This window comes from Zootoca vivipara, chromosome 4, assembly GCF_965207765.1.
Source record: "Zootoca vivipara chromosome 4, rZooViv2.hap1.1, whole genome shotgun sequence".
NCBI classification, from domain to species: Eukaryota; Metazoa; Chordata; class Lepidosauria; order Squamata; family Lacertidae; genus Zootoca; species Zootoca vivipara.
Window position 1 is genome coordinate 33620727 of NC_142587.1, and position 22698 is coordinate 33643424.

The following is a 22698-nucleotide window of genomic DNA, read 5'->3' on the forward strand; positions in this document are numbered from 1 at the left end:
CCCCCCGAAAAGAGTGCTTTTAGTACTGGTCGCTATTATTATTATTATTATTATTTCCACACAAAAACAACAACATGAGGCCCCAATCTGGATCAGGCCAGTGTGGACAAGGGATTAAATATTCCACTCCCACATGCACCGCCCCCCACCCTCTGCAGTGCTATCAACTTTCCCTTTTTTTGCGGGAAATTCCCTTATTCAGTGCCCTTACTTTCATATCCGGGAGTTGACAACACAATAGGATTTCCTTATCTTCAAATCCGGAGGTTAGCAATGTCAGCATGTCAAAGGGGGAATGATTTCTGGTGAAAAGGGGATGCATTTTCATGATCCCAACCCAGAAGGTGGTCTTGCAGAGCGACTTGCTGGGTGTACAGTATGTATGTGTGGAAAGTTAAGCATTTGCCCCAGTTGGGCCCCTTCTTTAAAAATGACCTGAAAGGCAGTGATTCGAACTGTTAAAAGGTGCAGTAGAAGGAAGTATAACACAGATTAGTTTAGTGATTTGGCGGGTGGGAAGGAGCCTAGTGTAGACCCAAAAGCAGCTGGCAGCATGGTAACTTGTTAGAAACAGGGAAAGTGAAGTAGCAGAGGCATGGGATTTCAGATTCGTAGGAAAGCATGTAGATGCAGTTGGGGTTGTAGTACTTGAATCTATGAAAAAGCTTTGTCTCCTAAGCTTGGCCATTCCTAACTTTCTTGAATCTGCAGTGCAGCGCTGACGCTTCCCAACTTCATGGTATGTTGCTGCAGAGCTAATTATAAAGGGCTGCTTGGCAGCGCGTGTAAACATCCTGCCAGGGTTTTTGCCTCATCGGATAGCCCACAGATTTCTGCATAGCATGAGATGACTCATGCTGTTGGAAGCTGTCAGTTATTCTCCTATGAGTCATACTTGTAGGCCAGTCCCTCTGCTTTAAAGGTGTCCAAATGTCCAGATCTCTCTATTGAGCTGTTTTGCAGAGGTGATATGGCAAAGGCATTCCAGTCTGTTACTTATTAGCAGGGAGGGTGTCCCCCACTTCATCGTTCTGAAATCCCATACCCAATGGTTTTTGGTGTGCCTCTGTTGCTAAATGGATTGCAGATGACAAATGAAACTCTGGAGAGAATTGCAACAACAAAAATGATCAAAAGTGTATGCAGGAGGGAGAGCTTAAATATTACCCTGAAGGAAGATGTAACCCAATTCTGATCATATGTATAGTTTACTTGATCATATAGTTTGCTTAATCATATGTATAGCTTGCCAATTGCCAATTCTGATCAGGAAAATTCTAGCTGCAGGAGTTCACACCCCAAGCTGGGGCCCTGCACATTCCTAAGATGTTTTCTCTCTATCTCTCCATTCCTCTTGAAAAGCCATTAGTGCCTTCATGCCAAAGTGCAATGTAAGCTATAGACAGGATGCCCTGTGTAATGTAAACTTGCATTACTACTAGCTATCAAGGTTAGTGGTTGGCCTTTGTCAGGAAGACAGAGCGGCTTATCATGAGGATGATGCACTACCAGCTTGACGCACACTAACCAGGCAAGACTGGAATTCAAAGCCCCACACTTAAGCACGCTCAAGGCTGCTTGAGACAGGTACCATGGGTTGCCTAGAATCTTTACATTGACAACGTGCTTATGATAAGGTGCAAGACAGGAACCTTTAAGATATACTCAAGATGTAACCCCTGACCCTTTATGCCCATTCGCTTTATCAGTATTATTTCTGGGGATTCCTGAGGAAGGGGGAAGAGAGCCCCAAAAGTGTATAAAACCCTCATGCAAACTGTCTTTCTTTGTACTTGCTTGTGAGCTAATCACACAGTGCCTTTCTTTCTCTGAAGAATCCTTGGTGTCTTTTGACTCTTCCCTCCCTCCCTCCCCGGGAGCAACGTTCCCAGCTAACTGGAAAAAGGCTACAACCCCACCTCTCCAGTCATTTGAAATGGATGTTTGCTTCTGTTTATTGAAATGGTAAAAGGTGACCCAATGTTTTCATTGGTGTTAATCTCACTGGGCTGGATCCTGATTCTTCTCCATGGGTGTAAGGGATCCTTCTGTGAACACAACTATCCTTCTGATTTTTAGAAGTTCTTTCGATTTTTAAAGAAAAGTTGGGAACCATGTTATTTTTAATTGAATGATGTTGAGCTATTTACGCACACTTTATAGTTGTTTAGCAAGGTATATCTAGAAATAAACGATAAATTGCAAGAACTCAGGCCAAAAGAAGATGGATTTCAAATAAATCTTCACAAGGTTTTATTGATGTGATGCGGAGTTTAAATAGGAATCAATCCCAATATTGAAGGCAAATAAAGGTAAATTCCAATAAAAATCAGGACAAGGTCCTGTTTCGACTATTCTTCAAGGCAAACATATTTGGTACACTTTGACCTGTGAATCTTTGCTGACGAAGAATAGTCGAAACAGGGCCTTGTCCTGATTTTTATTGGAATTTACCTTTATTTGCCTTCAATATTGGGATTGATTCCTATTTAAACTCTGCATCACATCAATAAAACATTGTGAAGATTTATTTGCAATCCATCTTCTTTTAGCCTGAGTTCTTGCAATTTATCGTTTATTTCTGGACTTTCCCAAGAACTCCAATTTCTATAGCAAGCTATATCTGCCAATATCAGAACAGAACTCTCATCCCACCCAGCACTTTCTTTCCTGATAAATCTCTATTGATAACTGAACAGGAAATAAGTTATGTGTTTTTAAACACTAGTTTTGAGTTGGAGGAGAAAACCCACCAAAAGCAAGGCACCTTGACAACATGCTAATAGTTTTTCGCACATACCTGCACCCTAACTTGACTATCCATGGCTGAAAATAAAAATCGATAATGTGTTCATCAAACCACTGTACTGTGACTCCTGCTGCTTACAACACCAGGCCTTTATATTATTTTATTTACTTACCATTCAAAACACAATATTTTTGGACACCAGCTTACAGCCATTTAAAACAGTGGTTTAAAACAATCGCTATCTTAATAACAGCAATAAAAAAACATCAATATGCCACAGCCAGTGATATCCATATAAGGCTAGAACAGAAGCTGCTGCCTTTTGGACCATCTCATTATTAGACTCCATTTCATTTTCCTTATGTGTGGTGGAATTGAACACTGGAAGTACCGTAGTAGTTGCTATGGGGTGGGGCAGGTCCAGCATGAATGCGGTCATGCACTTATCCATGGATTAGTTTTGGGTGCAGGATTGAAAGGCAACTTGCCCAGAAGTCATGTTGGGTGATCACATGTATCCTTTAAACACCTGGATCAGGTCTTTGGGGAGAACACAATCCCTGAGCAGGTACAAGAAGACTGATGGCATCCTGTCTTAGACAAAATTGTGATCACCCAGGCAGGTACAGAGGGTTAGCACCTGCTGTTCCAGCTTTGCAGGGTGATGTTGAGGGAGCATATCTATTGGGCTGCTATTGAGAACCTTCTGAAACCCCACAGTTCTACCCAAGGGAAATCGACACGTTTGGGGGTACAAGGGTACTGTTGACAGATGCCCAGGGATATGTGTTTGGCAAGCTTGTAATGCCTCTTCAATCATGTTAAGAAATGGAAGAATGGAACAGTTAATTGGAACAAGCTCTTGTGTTTTGTTATATTCGCCCTGCAGTGACCATTTTTCCCCTTGAACTGTTCTTTTTTATGTGGCAGAGCTTGCCAACCTTCTTGGATTCCTTTGCAGCGTGAAGATACTGTCATGGGCAACACACACCACAACCAAGCACACATTGCAGCCAGTTCTTCTGGCTACAACAGAATGCTTCTTTCAAGCTTAATTTCAGTGGGAGATGACATTGGGGGGGGGGGGCAACGGAAGCTGCTATGGGCACATATGTATACAGATATGCTACATTGGTGACCCCTTGTGTGTGACATAGGGCTTATCTATGCTACCAGATGGGGACGCAGGTGGCGCTGTGGGTTAAACCACAGAACCTAGGGCTTGCCGATCAGAAGGTTGGCAGTTCAAATCCCTGCGACAGGGTGAGCTCCCGTTCCTTGGTCCCAGCTCCTGCCAGCCTAGCAGTTCGAAAGCACATCAAAGTGCAAGTAGATAAATAGGAACCGCTACAGCGGGAAGGTAAACGGTGTTTTCGTGTGCTGCTCTGGTTTGCCAGAAGTGGCTTTGTCATGCTGGCCACATGACCTGGAAGCTGTACGGTGGCTCCCTCGGCCAATAATGCAAGATGAGCGCCGCAACCCCAGAGTCGGTCACGACTGGACCTAATGGTCATTGGTCCCTTTACCTTTACCTATGCTACCAGATATGAGAAATCTTAAGGAAACAGACTGAGGAGTCATCTAGTTTAGTGATTTGTTTCTAGTGGGTGCTTCCAATAAGCTTACAAGCAGGATATGAAAGGAAACCCGCATCTGGCATTTAGAGGTAAACTGCCTCTGGACACAGTCTTTTCCCAATAGCCCTTAATAGGTCTACTCTACACCTTAGGGAAGACTCTTTATCACCATTGGTTACGTATATCACAAGCTTTGCAGTTTACACTGTTCCCCTTCACTGCATCCCACCTTACAGGAGGAGCCTATTGTTTCAATATCTCAGACCATGGAGAGGCCATTAGGAAACTCGCAGGAACCATTGAGAAAGTTGCCCATGTCCCAGTCCAAAAATGGGAAGGATGGGACATGACATGGCTAAATGGCTTATTTCCCGAGTCAGCAAGGCTCAAAGGTTTGTTAATGATGTTCTTAGGACCAATTTTTATCTTATTGCTTCTCTGCTTCTGTATTCCCTGCTTCTTGCAACTTTGCCAAAATATGTGAGATAGGAAGGAATTACGTGCATGAGGGAACGGGGAGGGCAAGGGAAAAGAAAGAATATAAGGTTGGAGCACAACTCAGGCTGAGCCTACACTTCAGGCGGTGCAGAATATGGTGGCCAGACTGCTGATGGGGGCATGTGGTTAACAACATGAAAAACCATTTTTATAACACCCACAGCAACTGCTCATCTACTACCAAGACAGGTTTAAGGTTATGTATTATCAAGCCCTGAACAACTTGGGCCCATGTTAGGACCATCTGAACCGCCTTGTATCCCAGCCAAATCACTAAGACTATCTGCAGGACCACCACTGGTCGTTCCCCAAGTGGGTGAGGTTAATCTAACAGTGACAGCAAACTGAGCCTGTGTAATGCTCTTCCAACAGAGACCTAGCAGTCACCTTTTGTTTTAACCTTTAAACATGTGCTGGAAAAAAATTCCATATCACCAAGTTTGGTCAAGCCGTTAAGAAACTATTGATGATCTCTGATTTTAAATATGTATGTTGTTTTTATTGTATGTATGTATGTATGTATGTATGTATGCATGTATGGTGGCTATGGGATGTGGGTGGCGCTGTGGTCTAAACCACTCAGCCTAGGGCTTACCAATCTGAAGGTCGGCAGTTCAAATCCCCGCAACCCAGAGTTGTCTGCTACTGGCCTTAACAGTCAGGGGTCCCTTTACCTGTATGGCGGCTATAAACTGGTGTGATATTTTTTCCTATGACCAGAGGCATACAAATATATTTATTTATTTATAAATAAGCAAATATTTTAATTTTACAGGACAAGATTTTGACTTGGGAGATGCATTGGCCGGTAAGTTAACTACAACCTAATGAAGTAAACTTAAGAATATTTTATGGGTTTTATAGTAACCATGATATTGTGATGCAGATTTTAGTCTAAATCAGATATTAACCCTGTCTTAGCTTCAGTTGCATCCTGCTGCATCATCTCAGTTTGATGAATCAAGAGGGATGTTCCTGATTTATAGAGCCCAATAATTTAAAACAAGGTGGGCAATGCAGAATTGAGGGTAGGAGGGGGAGGAAATGTTAAATTACTTGAATGTAAAAAATCTGCAGTGAGATTGAGCTATGATTAACATACCAGCATAGCATTATATAACCCATGGGCAGCATCAAGAGAACTGGAAAACTAATTACCAGGGTGTACACTGGATTCTGTTGAATTTAAGGCTGAACCAAATCTTATGGTAAGTGCACGCCTGTACTCAGTTATGTGAGCCTAAGGGGCTTTAGACATGCTGGCACAGGGGCTTGGGGAGCAATAGCCTCCTGCCCAACTGATTTTGGTTTGGTATTCAACCCCCTACACCCAGATGAAAACATTTATTCTGAGCTAGCACAAATCCCTTGTGGGAACCTAAGCAGCTCTTTCACTTCATGCCCCCCCCCATGCATGCGCACATGCACACACCAGTGCAAGGGTGCGGTCTTTAAAGCTTGACCATGTGCACTGTCCAAAGTGAATTCTTACCTTCCATTTCCCTCCCCCTCCCCTTTGGCACAATCTTTGCTTTGCCTCCTACTCCCTTCGGATGACCAGTTTAGGGTTTGGCACAGCTCTACTTTACTCATTGTGCAAATGAGCAGCAAAGGCTTGCACCTTGTATCTGGTTTCTTTGTGTATTTTTTAAAAATAATGAATATATGTTACCCACCCTTTGCAAAACATCCTGGGTGAGGTCTAGTAAGAATAAAAATGCAGTCAAGCAACTATCTTACCAGCAAGAATAAGTGCAGCCCTGTCCAGTTTTGTTTGTATGTGATATGTATGTGAGTGTATATATAATGCTGAATCACTAATCAGTCCTAGCAAGTGCCCCTTTGGTAACTGGTCATTGAAGTTATATTAAGCCCTGTGTGTTTTTAATATGGCAGATCCGACAGATGTAACACAGAAGCCGATTCCACCTAACAAAAAGCCAACACACAGTGAGTATAAGAGTAATCAGCACATTGATTTGCTATTCCTATACAATTATTTTTTCAGAGTATGTGGCTAGGTTTGGGTTATAAATGGCATTGTATGTCTTGAGTTGTCATCCCTCCGTCTCAGGAAACAATGGGGGAGTGCGCTCTGATGAGTACAAGAGAAGTAGATGCCAAATGTGTCCAATGTGAGTGGACTTTCCATAACACTGATAATTCATGTATATAGGGTCTAATAATGCAACCCACTTCAGGCTGGGTATAGGGCAGGACAAACATTCAAATAATGCATCCGTGACTGCATGTGTACATGAGTGTGAACACGTGTCACCAACAGAGGTCTGATTTCCAAGATATTGGGCCTAGAGTCAGGGCATGCCATGGGGACGTGGCCTTGCCAGACTATTTACAGAGGGGAAAGCATGAAGTACTAATAACTGTTCCAAAGTTTCTCATTGTGCAACAGAATGTTTTCCTCCTCCCCCCCCCCCCGTGTACCCACTAAATCTGTTCTGGAAGTTCCCCCAACCCTTCAGAGCAAATTCGGGGACAGTGCAAGGTACTTGCAGTGGGAAATCTTGTTGGGCTAGTTTTAATCCTTGTGTTAGTGAAACTACTTTATTGAGTACCATCCTTTCTGCTTTATAAAATATCAATCATTTTAACCTATAATATTTCATTGGCAACCCCTGACATTGACCATGGGTGCCCAATTTAAATAGGATTCTACATGCATTGTGAAGCCCCCCCCCCTGTGTGTCACTTACTATTATATATATCTAAATCCTTTTACCTGGAATATTTTGTTTCTGGGAGAAAAATTACAACTGTGTTGTCTTCCCTGTTTAGATGATGATGATGGCTTTAACTTGGAAGATGCCTTTGGTGGTAAGTATTGTCTGCACTCCATGCAAATCTAGTTTGTATGTTGCTTTTGAAGCCCAGACAGTTGCAAATTCAAAGACCATAGCAGGAGGACCTTTGGAAGTCCTTTGTACAAATAGCACTTCTGCAAACCTCTGCAAACCTAAGGTTTTAAAGAACAGTGTGAAGGTGTTTGCAAAAGGCTTTCGAACAGCCCTGTTTTGTGCTTTGAAGCAGCATCCGGCAAGATGCTGATGAGTGGAGATTTCAGTTTTGCTTTCTGCAGGGGTCTGAGCAGGATTTAAACTCAGCTTATCAACTGTTGGCTTTGGCTGCACACGCCATTTGCCTGTGAGGCAGTGGCACTTGCAGCTAATGCAGAATGGAACTCTTCCACCTCCCTCAGCAGCTGATGTCACCCTCACAGATTGGTAGGTGGCTGTGGTTTTGGGGGGAAAATGGCCTTGTTTGCCAAAACAGGTCCAAGAGCCAGAGCTTCCCTATCCCAGTTGAGCAGCATAAGCAAATACAATGGACAAAGCAGTATCTCAACTGTACAGTTGCATCAAACGGTTTTCTTAAAACCAGCCAGAGAATTGCCTTTTCCATCTTCCACAAATTTTAGGAAATGCTGCTGCAAGATAGGCTACAGTCACACTTTGCACACTATGAAAACCTTTGCCAGATGTTGCAAGACTGCTAGTCCCATCATCCCTGACCGTTGGCTAGGGGCGATGGGAGTTTTAGTCCAAAATACCTTGAGACACCAGTTTCAGGCGGCTGACACAGCACTACAGATGTTGTTTCCCTTTCCCTTGCTCTTTGTATGCATGCTTTAGTCACTGCTGGTAATCTGTACACCCCTCACCTGGATGCATTAATAATTTGGGGGAGTTGACATGGTGACATTCTTAGTGACTGTGGAGAAGTAATATGCATACTACAGTGGCTTATTGAACTGCCTCTACTCCTGTACCAAAAGAAACTTGAGGAAAGAGAGGGAGGTTATTTATCCTGCTTGGTCTGGAACAACTCCTCCCCAAAGAGCTTAGGGTCTTCTAAATAGTTCTCCCCATCCCTATTTTATTCTCACAACAATGCTGTGGAGAGAGACAGGCCCAAGATCACCTAATTAGTTCCATGGCTGAGTGGAGATTTGAACCCTGGTTTCCCAGATCCTAATAGTTTTCTGCTCAGAAATAGCCAAACCCCTCCTTAAATTTGGATGGATTTATGAGGGTATGAAAGCTGCTGAACTAGAAAGTGACGGAATAACCTGAGAGCATGCCAGGATGTCATGTACAGTACACACAGCTGTTGCATTGGCTTTAAGCTAGATTCCAAGTTTTACCATTGTGGATGGGCTTGCCAAGTACATTATTCTACCTAATGAGCAAAGAAAATGGGATACCATTCCTACAAAATCAGAACATCAAGGTGTTTTCTACTTCTCATATTTTGAAGTTTGTTATCTCTCTCTCTCTCTGTTAGTGGATGACCCCAAGAAGCCAGAACCACCAGCACCACCTCAGCCAAATCCTGGAAGTCATGGCAATACTGGTGGTAAGGTTCTCTAGAAATACTACTTCAGAGCGTACCCTGACAGTATCAGTTATGGTCAGTAACCTAAAACCTAACCTGAGATTAAAGAAGAGAGGTGATAACTTTCATCTGTGCTTCAGTGCATCTTCAGATCCTTAGTTCACCATCTGCAAGATTTACAGCTCAGTGCTGATGTAACACTGCTGATGGCTTACCCATAGCTAAGAGTTGTGGTGGTGGGCTGCACACACATGCCCTCTCTCCCTCTCCCTCTCATTCTCACTCCCTTCCTTTGTCAGCAATACTGTAATATAATGGAGCTCTATATCAGCATTGATCCTGGTTTAGTTTTAACCAGAACTTGAAGTGTTTTGTGGACCTGGTTAAAGCTCAATTAGTATTCTGCTACTGCACCAGACCTTTTGCAGGAGACGTGGAGAAATTTATAAAGCACAGTCGTATGTAATGTAAGGCACTGTAGGTGGAGAGTGCTGCCATCCTAATCATGTACACGGGTGCTTGGTGCCAACATGTTTCACGAAATGGCACCAGCATGGCTGTTCACTTGCCCCTCTTGAGCAACTTCAAATGTGAGTCTTACACGCTCTCCATAACCAGCTGAGCTGAATTCTGTGGGCTTTTCTTCGTGGTAAACATGCTTGGGATTGTAGCTATATTTATATTCCCTGGAAAAGTGCCACAAACACCATAGTGTACAGATTGTCATAGGAAATAATATGTTAAAATTATGTTGCGGGTTTTTGGAAGACTTTATTCCTAACAAATATTCTCCCTCTCTCTTTTTTTCTTTATTAAAGATTTTAGTGATTTGGATTTAAATGATGGTCAGGCACCTGCAGAGCCACCAAAAGGTAAGTTTCTAGTGCAAACTGTTATAAATATACTTAGATATGTCACATTTTTAATAATACTGAGGGTTTATGATGGGAGTTCTCTGGAATAATAATAATTATTATTATTATTAATAATAATAATAATAATATAATCTGTTTCCCTAAATCAGTTGAGATCTACTTTAGCTGGATTGACTTGCATTAACTAAGCAAATCTTTTAAAAATGTTAATTTAAACATTTTAAACAGTTTTCTACTAGCCAAAATATGCTGAAATGTTTTATTTGGGTGTGTGGTGTGTGGGACAAACTAAAAAGATGGATTGTGCTGTGATCTTAGCTTTGGTGCTTACAGAAATTCAACATTTTACTTGGAAATCATCTTGATTAGAATACCTATAGGTAGTTTGAGATGGAGCTTGGGAACTTGCATCTCTCCAGGTGATATCAGGCTACAATACCATCATTCCTGATCTTGGGCTGATGGGACCTGGCTAGAAGGTCACATGTTCCCCATCTCTTACAGATGTTTCCCTTAGATGCTGAGGGGGTGGGGGTCAGGGGCAATAACACTGAAAACTTTGTGCATAAATACATGTTTCCCAGGGACAGGCATCTGAAAGTAAGTTAATTACAACTTTATTTTAAAAAAAAGATTTTACTAACATTTCTATTCAATGTGCTATTACTGGTAATTAATTTCTGAAACGGGAAATGTCTAAAAATGCGTTGGGTTTGAGAAAGCTTGTAAAAGTATAGCCATGGCAAATGCTCAACTATACATCCTTGGTTTATTGAACAGCTGTGGTTGACTGGGTGAGGATGGGAGCATAAGCAGTGTAAATCTTGCTCCAGAGCAATCAGAACTACCACATAGCTGTGGGGGCAGTGAAGAGATCCTACTCCAATATCTGCATCACATCCTTGAGAAGCCAACCAGCAGAGTTGTTCTGTATTGTCCGGAGGTTGAGCACTCCTGACCGGGGGGTGGGGTGGACCTCTGGAGCACATGCTGCCTTTTCTGTAACCAATTGGCTAAACACTTTGAGGATAAAGTTGGCCAGCTCTCCTGTTGTGGCATTGCCAGCCAAAGTGTCCAATGCAACATTGTTGGATCCAGTGTTGTGGGATTGTTTCCAGTTAATTTGGTCTGATGATGAAGACAGGATACTGCCAGTGCTGGTTAGATCCTGTCAGTTAGTTGGAGTGGAGCGACTGAATTGGTCCAGGGTGTGGCCAGTGCCTCATTGTTGTAACTCTTAAAGACACAGTGATGCATATTTTCTCAAACAGCCTGCTCTGAATCTGGCAGAATATAGAAACTATAGGCAAATCACCAACATCCCTTTCTTTGCAAAGATGGCTGAGAGAGTGGCAGTGGAGCAACTTCAGGCATTCCTGGATGAGGCTGATTACCTGGATCTGCTACGATCTGAGTTTCAGACCTGGTTTCAGAACTGAATCAGCCTTGGTTGCCCTGAGCAAGAAAGAGACAGTGGGTGGGTGTGACTCTGTTGCTTCTGCTTCATCTCTTAACAGCTTTTGATACCATCAGCTATATGAAGTGGCTTCAGATTTTCATACATTACTTTCTCTTAGCCCCCAGTATTAGTATAGTAACAGAGCTGATATAGCTCCTGCTTTCTTTACCATGAAAAGCCCACTTTGTAATATAAATATACTAATGATGAATTATTATTGTTTACAGTTTTTTCATGACATTCAACCTGAGTTGAAAGAGCATGAATGCTCATATTTGCAAATTCCTTTTGCTTTGGAGTAGACAAACTACAGTCCAGCCACAGCAACACTAAACTTGAATTTTTTTCTCAAGGCCACAATCACTTTTCTATTAGGGACGATGGAAAAAAACAGCTTCAAAGTGAAATAAAAAAATTCCTTCAGTAGCACCTTAAAGACCAACTAAGTTTTTATTTTGGTATGAGCTTTCGTGTGCATGCACACTTCTTCAGATACTAAGTTTGTCATTGGTATGAGCTTTCGTGTGCATCTGAAGAAATGTGCATGCACACAAAAGCTCATACCAATGACAAACTTAGTTGGTCTCTAAGGTGCTACTGGAAGGGTTTTTTTAATTTCTAAATTTCTTTATATAGCACTTGGTTATCACTTGACAGTCTTGGTTATCGGCTAAAACACTGAAGATGGAAGCAGGCTCATATCTTGCAAACCAATTGCTTAATATACTGCCTGCACATTTTGCTTTATTAGCTTTTGTTCTGCAAGGACTAAAGACTTGCTTTCTAAAGAAATGAAACTCATTTCTTTTTAAAGAAATGAAACTCCATGTTCTCCCGCTGGCCAGTATCTCTTGAATTAGTTTCCAGTCCTGAAATTTGTTTGACAGCTTTGGAAATCTACTTTTCTATACCCCCATTGTACATAACAGCAGTATCAGCATTCCTGACCAGACAGAAGCTCTTAACATAACACAGTTAATAACATTTTTATTTATGTGCAATAGCTTAATAGTTTTAGTTTTCTGTTCTAACCATTCAAGAAACTAATGGCACAAGTTAGCGTCTGCTGTGGTGGCACTTACACTGCTCAGATTTGTCTACATGCTCCTCAAAACTCCCTGTGAAGGTCCTTCATAGATAGGACACTCTTAAATGATCAGCATGATAAATGCATGAATCGCCTTGATTGAGCATGATGAATGGCTGAATAATCTTTGAGTTTTGATGGGCTGGTTTTGCAAGGCTCGTGCAGAAGACTTTGATAGTTTGAACGTTATTCTACATTTTAAATAAAGAAGTACAAACATGTAGTTGGAATTGGTTATGTCTGCGTGTATTCAATGTACAACTAATTGATGCTAACTATGTGCATAGCTAATTTACTCATAATTTCTCAGTTACTTTTCTAAGAAAAATTTATGTTGATTTTGCTTCTCACGCTGGTATGCACAATTTTTCTTTCTTAATGTAGGCCGTGCTTCTAACCCTTCTGCAGGTATGTGAGCTGTGCCAATGTTTGCTTTTCCATGTAGCAAGATATTTGCAACTGTTGTATGTTATAGCACACATGTCCTTGTTACATTGTAGTAGTAGTAGTAGTTGTTGTTGTTGTTGTTTTACTTGTAACTTGCAAGTCCCTTGTAAGTCTTGGTGATACTGCTCATCATATGCTTTCCATGGGGTTGTGAGCTACTTGAAGGCACACAAGGTTCTAAAAAGAAAAACAAGAAAACAATCCAGTTTAATTGTACAGGCCGTCCTTAATAACTTTTATCAAAGCAAATTTATTTTAAGGATAGCCATAACTCAAAACAAGGCAAGACAGCAATTGCTTGTAGTTCTGGACCTCAGTCTGATAGAAATATGATTACAGTCATACCTTGGATCTCAAATGCCTTGGCTCCTGAACAAAACGGCTTCCGAACGATCAAAACCTGGAAGTGAGTGTTCCGGGTTTTGAACTATTTTTGAAAGCCGAATGTCCAACGCTCCTGCAGCCAATTGGAATCCGCACTTTGGTTTTTGAATGGTTCTGGGAGTTGAAAGGACTCCCGGAACACATTCTGTTCGAGAACCAAGGTACGGCTGTAATAAGAAAAACAGAATACATATCTATGGACATTGATGAGCCAGTCATGGGTAAAACAAACACAAACAAAAGGATTGGCAAGACTGCAGGTAGAGTGAGGAGACAGTCCATCATGTCTGGTCAGATACCAAGGGATGTATTAAGTGAGGTTAGAGACCAAGATGAATTGCTGACTGTGCTACCTTTTCACAGTATCTTCAGTACATCAGCAGTAGAAACAGTTGGTGTAGACCTGTGAATAAGATTGCGGCTCTAGTCTTGACTATTCTCTCTGCTGCCATCTCACTTTTATATAGAAGTAGTGCAGCACTAACAACACTTTTACATTTCTTTCCCTCCCACTCACATATTGGGAAGGCCAGTTATGTGATTGCATTCAGCGTTCTCAGGGGGCTGTTGTGTATCATTTCCCTCTGACTTAACTGCTCACATCCAGAGTATTTCATAGAACAGCACTGCTATCTGGAAACTGAAAGGGTTACAGCTAATTGTTGGAAGGGAATATTCTAAATATCTCCTCCAAGGAACTCTTGAAAGGCTTAAAAAGTGGGGTGGGGGATCGCCCTGCCCTCTGAGAGTCCTGGGCCATGCTCAGCACAAAGATGAACAGCAAAATACATCTGGAAATAAAATGCATGCCAAACTAAAATATTTAGAGAATAACCATCATTGAAACACCAACCCACAAATTTCTTCTAGTGCCAATGTAACAACAACAGTTTCGAAAGTTCCGTGTGATCTATAAAGTCTTCAGTTGCTGTCTCTCAACAATGAAGGGGAGAGAGCTAACCTGAGGCAGAGATCATTTCAAAGTCAAGGCCCCTTAGGGCTAAGTGATAGGGTACCTTTGGTTAAGCATTTCTGGCAAGGAGCACCAACCGACTTTGAAAAAGTGTGCCACACTATTTATATCTTTCAGTGATTAATAATATGCACCTTGCCTTTGATCGCTATTCATAGATTAAGCAGAAGAAGGAACAATATATGAAGAGGCTTCAGGTTTAGATGTAAATATTTATCTTGGTAATAGCACTGGCCCTTCACATACTGCTTATTTGTTAATACAAGAATCATTCTGACCATCTTTTACTCTGCTAGTATTTGAATTGTAAGATAGAAAACTTTTTACTGCAGTTGCCTCATAGGGGGAAATAAAGAGCTACTGTTTGCAAAGCATATTCTAACAAAGCTGCTTTCATAGGTGGACATGGAGGCTCGGACTCTGGTGGCAAGGAGCAAGGTAAGCTTGTGAGGTTTTTTATATGGCACTTATAACCATGGATTCTTAAGTCATCCCTAAAAGTTAACCTTTGTGCTGCAGCAGTCTATATGTTTTATCCTTGCTGTGTGTGTTCTGGTTCATCAGGTCAGTTGTGGGACTGAACTATTACGAATGACATCTTCTGTAATATTAAATCATATCCAAGGGGGAGCACAATGTTTGACAAAAGCAAAGTTCAAAATGGCCATGTTCACACATCACAGTCATCCAGGGTTGTTGGCTTCTCACATGAAGAGTGGGTGAGATTTGTAAGCAAAAGAGCAGGGGCAGCAAGCTTTAGATTTTTTTTAAAAAATAAAATTTTATTTGCTTCCATCCTATTATTCCTCACAGTTGGCAGGAACCTGTTGTCACTATATGATTCAACCCCCCCACCCCCACCCACCCCATTTGAGCATTGTTTGAGCTTTTTGTAAGGAAACAGAAAATTGATGACCCTTCAAAATTCTGCTGAAGTTCTTGGATTTGTCATTACTTCTGGGAGGAAGTCTAGCCATCTGTTCCCCTTTCATTCCATCTGTTCCCCTTTCTATACACTTCCTTGAAACTTCTCATGAGCAAGCATCCCTTATCAGATCTGACAATCGCTGAGCCACTGTTTCCCCTGGAAGCAGATTGGACAGCAGTGAGTTGTAGCGTAAGAACACAGAAATTGCTCTGCTGGATCAGGCCAGTGGCCCATCTAATTCATCATTGTGTTCTCACATTGACTAACCAGATACCTGTGAGATGCCTCCAAGCACATTCCGAGAGCATTAGAGATCTCTCCCCTCCTGCACTTTTCAGCAAATGGTATTCAGAAGCATACTGCCTCTAACCATGGAGACAGAGTGTAGGCATTGTGGCTAGTAGCCATTGACAAACATATCATCCATGAATTTGTCTTTATCTTCTCTTCCTGCCATTCTAGTTGGAGGTCATCACCGTCTGTCCTGAATCTTCCGACATTGAGCTGTGTTGATGTCCATGAGTTCTAGTGGTGTGAGAGAGGGAGAAAAACCTACCTCTATTCATTTTCTCCATACATAATTCACACATTACGCCTGTGAAGTAATGACTGGTTTGAACACTTGGGTGTTCTTCCTTTCTGCCATGCCTGAACTCACCATGGACTTGTTTAAGAACCTGGATTTTGCAGCTAGAAGCCAATGCATATGGATGTTGGAAATTTCACAATATCTAGCTTGGGTTTTAAATTGAACAATTAGCATTTCTTCTAATGCAGCTTTAAAAAAATATATTTTATTTTTTAAATTTGTATACAGTTCTTTATCCATAGAATTCAGGGCAGTTCACAACATAATAACTTGAGTAATTGGAGCTGGAGCTCTTTCTGTCTTAGGGAGCACCACTGGGTAGTAAATACACGATCAAGCAGTCACAAACATTATGAAATGTAACATTTATTTCAAAATTTGCATTATTTGAATGCTGTTAGTGGGTGCCTTTTAAAGAAAAGGAAGCAAACTCTGTTGAATACAGTGATTTCTTCCAAGTGCATATTCTCTGGTGTCATTAAATTGCTCTTAAAAATGCCTTTTCTGTTATTTTTATTTATATGGCCGTTGAGAAGTGGATCAGATTAAACCTGCTTTCTAAATTTTCACAGAAAATCCAGGAATGATAGCTGGAATTATTAGCTCAGTACTTGTAGCAATAGCTGGGGCTGTGTCAAGCTTTGTAGCCTACCAGAAGAAAAAGCTCTGCTTCAAAGCAAGTGGTAAGTTTTTATATTGAGTTTCTTTTTGCCTTTCATATGTTTCCTTTAATGTTTCTATTAACCTAACCAGTGACATGAGGAATCTTGTTTGTGTGTGCACGAGAGAGAGAGAGAGCTTCTCCATAATATGCATTATGACTGTACATATTAGAATTGTATTTCCCAGTGTAATTGGAGGCTTAAAGTTTGAAATGTGCCCGCACTAGGCATTAGGTAATGTGTGTGAGCTGAATTATCTATGTGAAGTATAAATGTATCTAAATTGTGTTTGTATCTACAGATGAAGAAAATGTTAATATGCAAAGTCAACAAGGAGCACACTCTGAACCACCTGGTAAGGAATCTTCTTTATGAAACAGAACTGAGTATGATTCTTTGCATACTTGAGATGTTTCAGAGCGGCTTTATATACGGAATTCTGCAAGGTCTCCCATCAAGACAACAACCAAGGCCAGACCTCCTACTTAACATACCTTCAAACAACTCTCATTTTTCACTTAACATTGTCTTCCTTACTAGCCCTTTTATTAGTTTTATTTATTAGCCTTCTTTATATGACAGTGGGAGATTATGGACATGTACCATATGGAGACGCGGGTGGTGCTGTGGTCTAAACCAAAGAGCCTAGGGCTTGCTGATCAGAAGGCCGGCGGTTCGAATCCCCGCGACGGGGTGAGCTCCCGTTGTTCGGTCCCAGCTCCTGCCCACCCCTCTTGAGATTTGGCTGGCACTGACTTAATCTTTCAGTGCCAGCTGAAGTCTGCCCTCTTTGGACAGTCATTTCAGGTGTAATATAGACTATTACAATGACAGATGAACCATCTTGCTTATGTTGGGCTTTGCGTACATGTGTGTGTTGGAATGTGTACATGCAGGGGGACACAGACACACACACACATGTGTTCTGTCAGAAATGAGATGTTACTGTATCAGAAACCCTTCATTTCCAAGGGATAAAATGGGGGTATCTCATTCTCTGTAGTGCACATGAAGTGACTTGTAGCATAAAAGCAATAACATTAATTATCAGTTCACAAAAATATCTCTCTGAAAATTACAGTGATGAAAAGAACCCACTAAACGCTATAAGCATGCAGCTAAATAAAAATGCATAAGATAGTGGAGAGTGCTACCCTTTAAATAAGTTAATAATAATAATAATAATAATAATAATAATAATTATTATTATTATTATTATTATTATTATTTTATTTAGTTATACCCCACCCACCCATCTGGCTGGGTTTCCCCAGCCACTCTGGGCAGCTTCCAACAAAATATTAAAATACAATGGTCTGTTAAACGTTAAAAGCTTCCCTAAACAGGGCTGCCTTCAGATGTCTTCTAAAAGTCTGGTAGATGTTTTTCTCTTTGACATCTGGTGGGAGGGCATTCCACAGGTGGGTGCCACTACCGAGCAGGCCCTCTCCCTGGTTCCCTGTAACTTGGCTTCTCGCAGCGAGGGAACTGCCAGAAGGCCCTCGGCGCTGGACCTCAGTGACCGGGCAGAACGATGGGGGTGGAGATGCTCCTTCAGGTATACTGGACCGAGGCCGTTTAGGTCTTTAAAGGTCAGCACCAACACTTTGAATTGTGCTCGGAAACGTACTGGGAGCCAATGTAGATCTTTCAAGACTGGTGTTATGTGGTCTCGGCGGCCGCTCCCAGTCACCAGTCTAGCTGCCGCATTCTGGATTAGTTGTAGTTTCCGGGTCACCTTCAAAGGTAGCCCCACATAGAGCGCATTGCATTAATCCAAGCAAGAAATAACTAGAGCATGCACCACTTTGGTGAGACAAAATGTCTCCACCCTGCTAAATTATGGGAACACCATAAATTCGAGCTGCCATACGTCTGCGTTTTCCCTCACATTACTGGGATTTCAGAGGTGGAATTGATGTCTGGGGGGACTTCGTCCCGGATCTTAGGCTTATCTAAAAATAGCTCAACAACTTTTGGGGTGTCCTACATAAATATCTGGTATGCATGTGTGTGTTTTAGGTTATCCTCCCCCCCCACTACATGCCTACTTTTGGTGCTTAATCAAAATTATGAATCCTAAGTAATCCTTAAGTAAAAGTGTAAGAAACAGTTGCATCAAAAAGGGGGAATATGAATTATGATGAGGGATATGTGTGTAACCTGAAGATTACAAGGCTGAAGCGACAAATGGTGCGCAGCACAGTCCAATGCATGTCCACTGAGAAGTAAGCCAGTGTTTCTCAACCAGTGTGCCTCCAGATGTTTTGGGACTACAACTCCCATCATTCCTGACCACTGGTCTTGCTAGCTAGGGATGATGGGAGTTGTAGTCTCAAAACATCTGGAGGCACACTGGTTGAGAAACACTGAAGTAAGCACCACTGTCTCCAGTGGAGTTTACTTCCTAGAAAGAGTGTTTAGTATTGTAACCTCAATAGGCAAAAAGGTTATTATCAACAATAATCAGCTAGTGGTCATGGTAGTGGAATGTTGGATGCCTGACAGCTGCCCCTTTGGATTAGGCCGAAAAAGCAAAGCTTAGCAGGACTTGGCTTTAGGGGAACGTTAATAGAATTTGGACAGACCTGAAACAAGCTGGAAGCAGGAAAGATTAACTTTGCTGGTGAATTGTTGCATGGAACAAAGAAGCTTCCTATAAAAGAGAGTACAAGACAGCAACTTTTTCTTTTGTGTTCATAATGATCAGATATTTTTTTCTCCATCTCCAAAGTGCACGGCTGTTAACAACTGCTGAGAGGGCTTTTGGGGTTTAGGATGACAGAGGACAGAAGTATTGTCCATCTTCAGAAAGCCTTTCCCCTTCTAGATTGCAGTGGTGACAAGATGCTTCACTTCAGAGAAAACGGGATTTCTGCCTACTAGGAAAGAAGTTCCCATAGGTCCTGTTTTGGGGCTTTTGAATAGGCATGCTTAGGCATTGACTGTAAGAAGTTTTAGCAGCAGCCTTTGTACGTAAACACACTTTTTATTTACTTCAGAAAGTATCTTTGAATACGTTAATCTGTTCCTCTTTTTTCCTTTTTAGTTCAACGCACACTTTTGCAGAAACAGTAGCACCATTTAAGATTAAGTGAAGGCCAGAAAACTGGACAGAGAATCTGCGTATTTCCCTGAGAAAATACCACACATTTCAAGCAGCAAAAAATTGAAGTTGCAAAGTAGAGTGGAAATAGTCCTGTTGAAAATGTCTTTTGAAAGGGAGAATGGACATTTTAACAAATTAAGTACTTGTATCTGTGGTTTACCCTTTGAAGTTCAAAGTTGCATACTTGCTGATTCCTGGCTTTAAAACAAAAGAAAATTGTATTTGTTGGAAACTGTTGCTTTTGTCCGAAGACTCATATTTTACATTATGGCAAGAACCTTAACAGGGGAGATTATTTTAATGTATACTGGTTAAATGCCAATGGGTAAGCTGCCCCTGCCTCTCAGTTGTTGGGAATGGAATAAATGTTTGCCCTCTTCATGTTAGTGCCCTAAAATGCAGCATCTTTCTTGTCCCCCATAAGAATATATCACAACCACCTCCCAAATGGATAGAAGTTAAGCATAGCCCTCAGGCCTATGCTTCACATAGAGCTAAACTTCCTTGTCCCTAGAGACGCCAACTATTTAAAAACTGCATAACCTTATCCTGGCTTTTGCTTTTTTTGTCATCTTAGAATGTGAGCAGTAGGTTTTTATATGTACATGTATTTGCCTTGGAATAAGTGATTAAGATCTAATGTCTATTTTGGAGCATCTCTGATAAGTGTACATTTGCTTTACAGTGAATGTATAGAACAGGCATCCCCAAACTTCGGCCCTCCAGATGTTTTGAACTACAATTCCCATCATCCCTGACCACTGGTCATGTTAGCTAGGGATCATGGGAGTTGTAGGCCAAAACATCTGGAGGGCCGCAGTTTGGGGGGTGCCTGGCATAGAAGGTGGAGGTGCTATACGCATTGCCTTGCTACTTATTCTCACTCAGAGAAAGTCCTATCTAGTATACATGTTACACCTGGGGCCTTTTGAATGCAAAATAACAATACAATGGTACCTCAGGTTATGAACGTAACCCAAAGCATTTGTAACCCAAGGTACCACTGTATTATATTGAAACGAAGTGTGGAATTTTTGGGGTGGGAGAGGAGGTCACAGTAAAGCTGTGCAGCTGCAGAAGCATATCATGTATAACTCATCCAGCCACTGTGCCACTGTCTCTGAGCTGGAGTTGTTTTCTACAAGAATACCAAAAATTAATTTAGCAAATGCAATTGCCATTTAAAACTCAGTGATAGCATGTGCCTCTGACTATGGGATTTACCTCTTTATTATTCACAAGTGCCCTGCTTCCTCTTGTTTCGTATTTACAAAAAAAAAAGTTGACATTCTTGTGACCACTTGGCTATATTTTTCAGTAAATGGCTTCCAACAAGGCTTGTTTGACCAATTCAGATGCCTTTAGTTGCATACCTTGAAGTGCCATTAATATAGCAGTAGGTAATTGATCAAAATAATACGAACTGAGCACTCTGTATTCCACTTCATGTGCAGAAAGGCTTGAGAAAGGTCACTGGGAGCATGAAAATGGATTGTTTTCATTGGATCTAAATAAATTCCTGTCTACATGCTTTTGGTTTCAAGATTGTGGTAAACGTTTGGCACAAGCTGACAGCAAAAAAAATTAACCAGCTAAATCATGCAATGAGCATTATTTTTGGAACTCAGATACTTTCTCTCTAAGCATTGTGCCAATGTAAAATCAAAGTTATTGCATAGAATGTGATTTCTGCATGCATGACTCTCGTAATCAAAGCAATATTGGATGGCATGTTCCTATTTAAACTAGAAACTAGATGGTAGCTAGCCACAGGTGTGGAGCATGGGTGCTTAAATTTATTTCCATTTTTAATGCGCACAGAACTCAAGATCAGTTCTTCATCATATTATAAACTGAGCTAGGCACATGCTCCACAGCAAATGCGCATCATAGTTAATCCAATAAGAATATTGCATTTTGAGGCAATATGTGCCACTGAATGCAACTTGCAAAGTGGTAATACTTTTTTAAAAAAAGAAAATAATCATTTTGTAAACTACAATCAATGCTAAACTTAATATTGGAGTTCTGCTGATTTCTAAAGATGTTTCTATGTCATTCCTAAGCAGCAGAGTCTGAATTTGTGCCTATTACCCCCACATCTTTGCATATTTTATTTAAAGCTCCACAGAATTCAGGACAGCTTACTTCCCAATGACATGTGTATAAAATTGGCTGCACTCCTATATGTATATGGAAGTAAACTATATTGAGGTCTGTGGGGCTTGTTTCTGAATAAACAGACATACAATCAGGCCGTTAATTTCTAATGGAAATCATTGTTTTATTTCATCCCATCTTATTTCATGTGCACTATGTGATAAAAATGACTTAAAACAGTAGCTGTTTGAGTGTGCTAAACTTCAAGTAGAGCAAGGATGGTGAGCCTTTGCTCCTGCAGAGATTGCTGGACTACAGCTGCCATCTTCCTTGACTATTTGCCATTCTGGCTGGCACTGATGGGAGTTGGAGGCCAGCAACATTTGGGGACCACAGGTGTAAATTAGTGTTTTGGCTCCTTAGATTGCGAGAACTTCTAGGAATTTGGTAATTAAGACATAATACTTGTGATCTTTTTTAAAAAATAAAAATCAACAAAACCTAAAACTTTTTCACTTGTCTGTATGTTTTTAAGGGGGGTCTAGACAAAACGGCTGTATGATTTTAGCAGAGGCTTTAGGATTGAAAACCAAAAAATATAAGCGGCTTGTCAACAATAATAGAATTGTAGGCTTGGAAGGGACACTAAGGATCATCTCATCCAAACCCCTGCAATGCAGGAATCTCAGCTAAAGCATCCAAGACAGATGGCCACCCAAGCTCTGCTTAAAGACCTCCAAAGAAGGAGACTCCACCACACTTCTTGGCAGCAAATTCCACTGTCGAACAGCTCTTATTGTCAGAAAGTTCTTCCTGGTGTTTAGTATGAATCTCCTTTCTAGTAACTTGAAGCCATTGTTTCGAATCCTACCCCCCAGAGCAGGAGAAAGCAAGCTTGCTTCATCTTC

General features: G+C 41.3%; 1 protein-coding gene across 4 annotated transcripts in view; it reads left to right on the plus strand.

Moving 5' to 3' along the window:
• Positions 1–22297, plus strand: part of CD99 (CD99 molecule (Xg blood group)) — a 29962-nt gene extending 7665 nt beyond the window's left edge. The window contains exons 2-12 of one of the 4 annotated variants that reach the window (XM_060273474.2): positions 4563–4718; positions 5600–5632; positions 6721–6774; positions 7621–7659; positions 9127–9198; positions 9996–10049; positions 12983–13006; positions 14802–14840; positions 16492–16602; positions 16883–16936; positions 19631–22297. In XM_060273474.2, coding sequence (XP_060129457.1) covers positions 4563–4718; positions 5600–5632; positions 6721–6774; positions 7621–7659; positions 9127–9198; positions 9996–10049; positions 12983–13006; positions 14802–14840; positions 16492–16602; positions 16883–16936; positions 19631–19659 — 665 coding nt within the window. In that variant the 3' untranslated portion in view covers positions 19660–22297. The remainder of the gene's footprint in view (positions 1–4562; positions 4719–5599; positions 5633–6720; positions 6775–7620; positions 7660–9126; positions 9199–9995; positions 10050–12982; positions 13007–14801; positions 14841–16491; positions 16603–16882; positions 16937–19630) is intronic. The other 3 variants (XM_060273475.2, XM_035114882.3, XM_088667692.1) reach the window with 3 other exon arrangements.
• Positions 22298–22698: the final 401 nt, after the last annotated feature.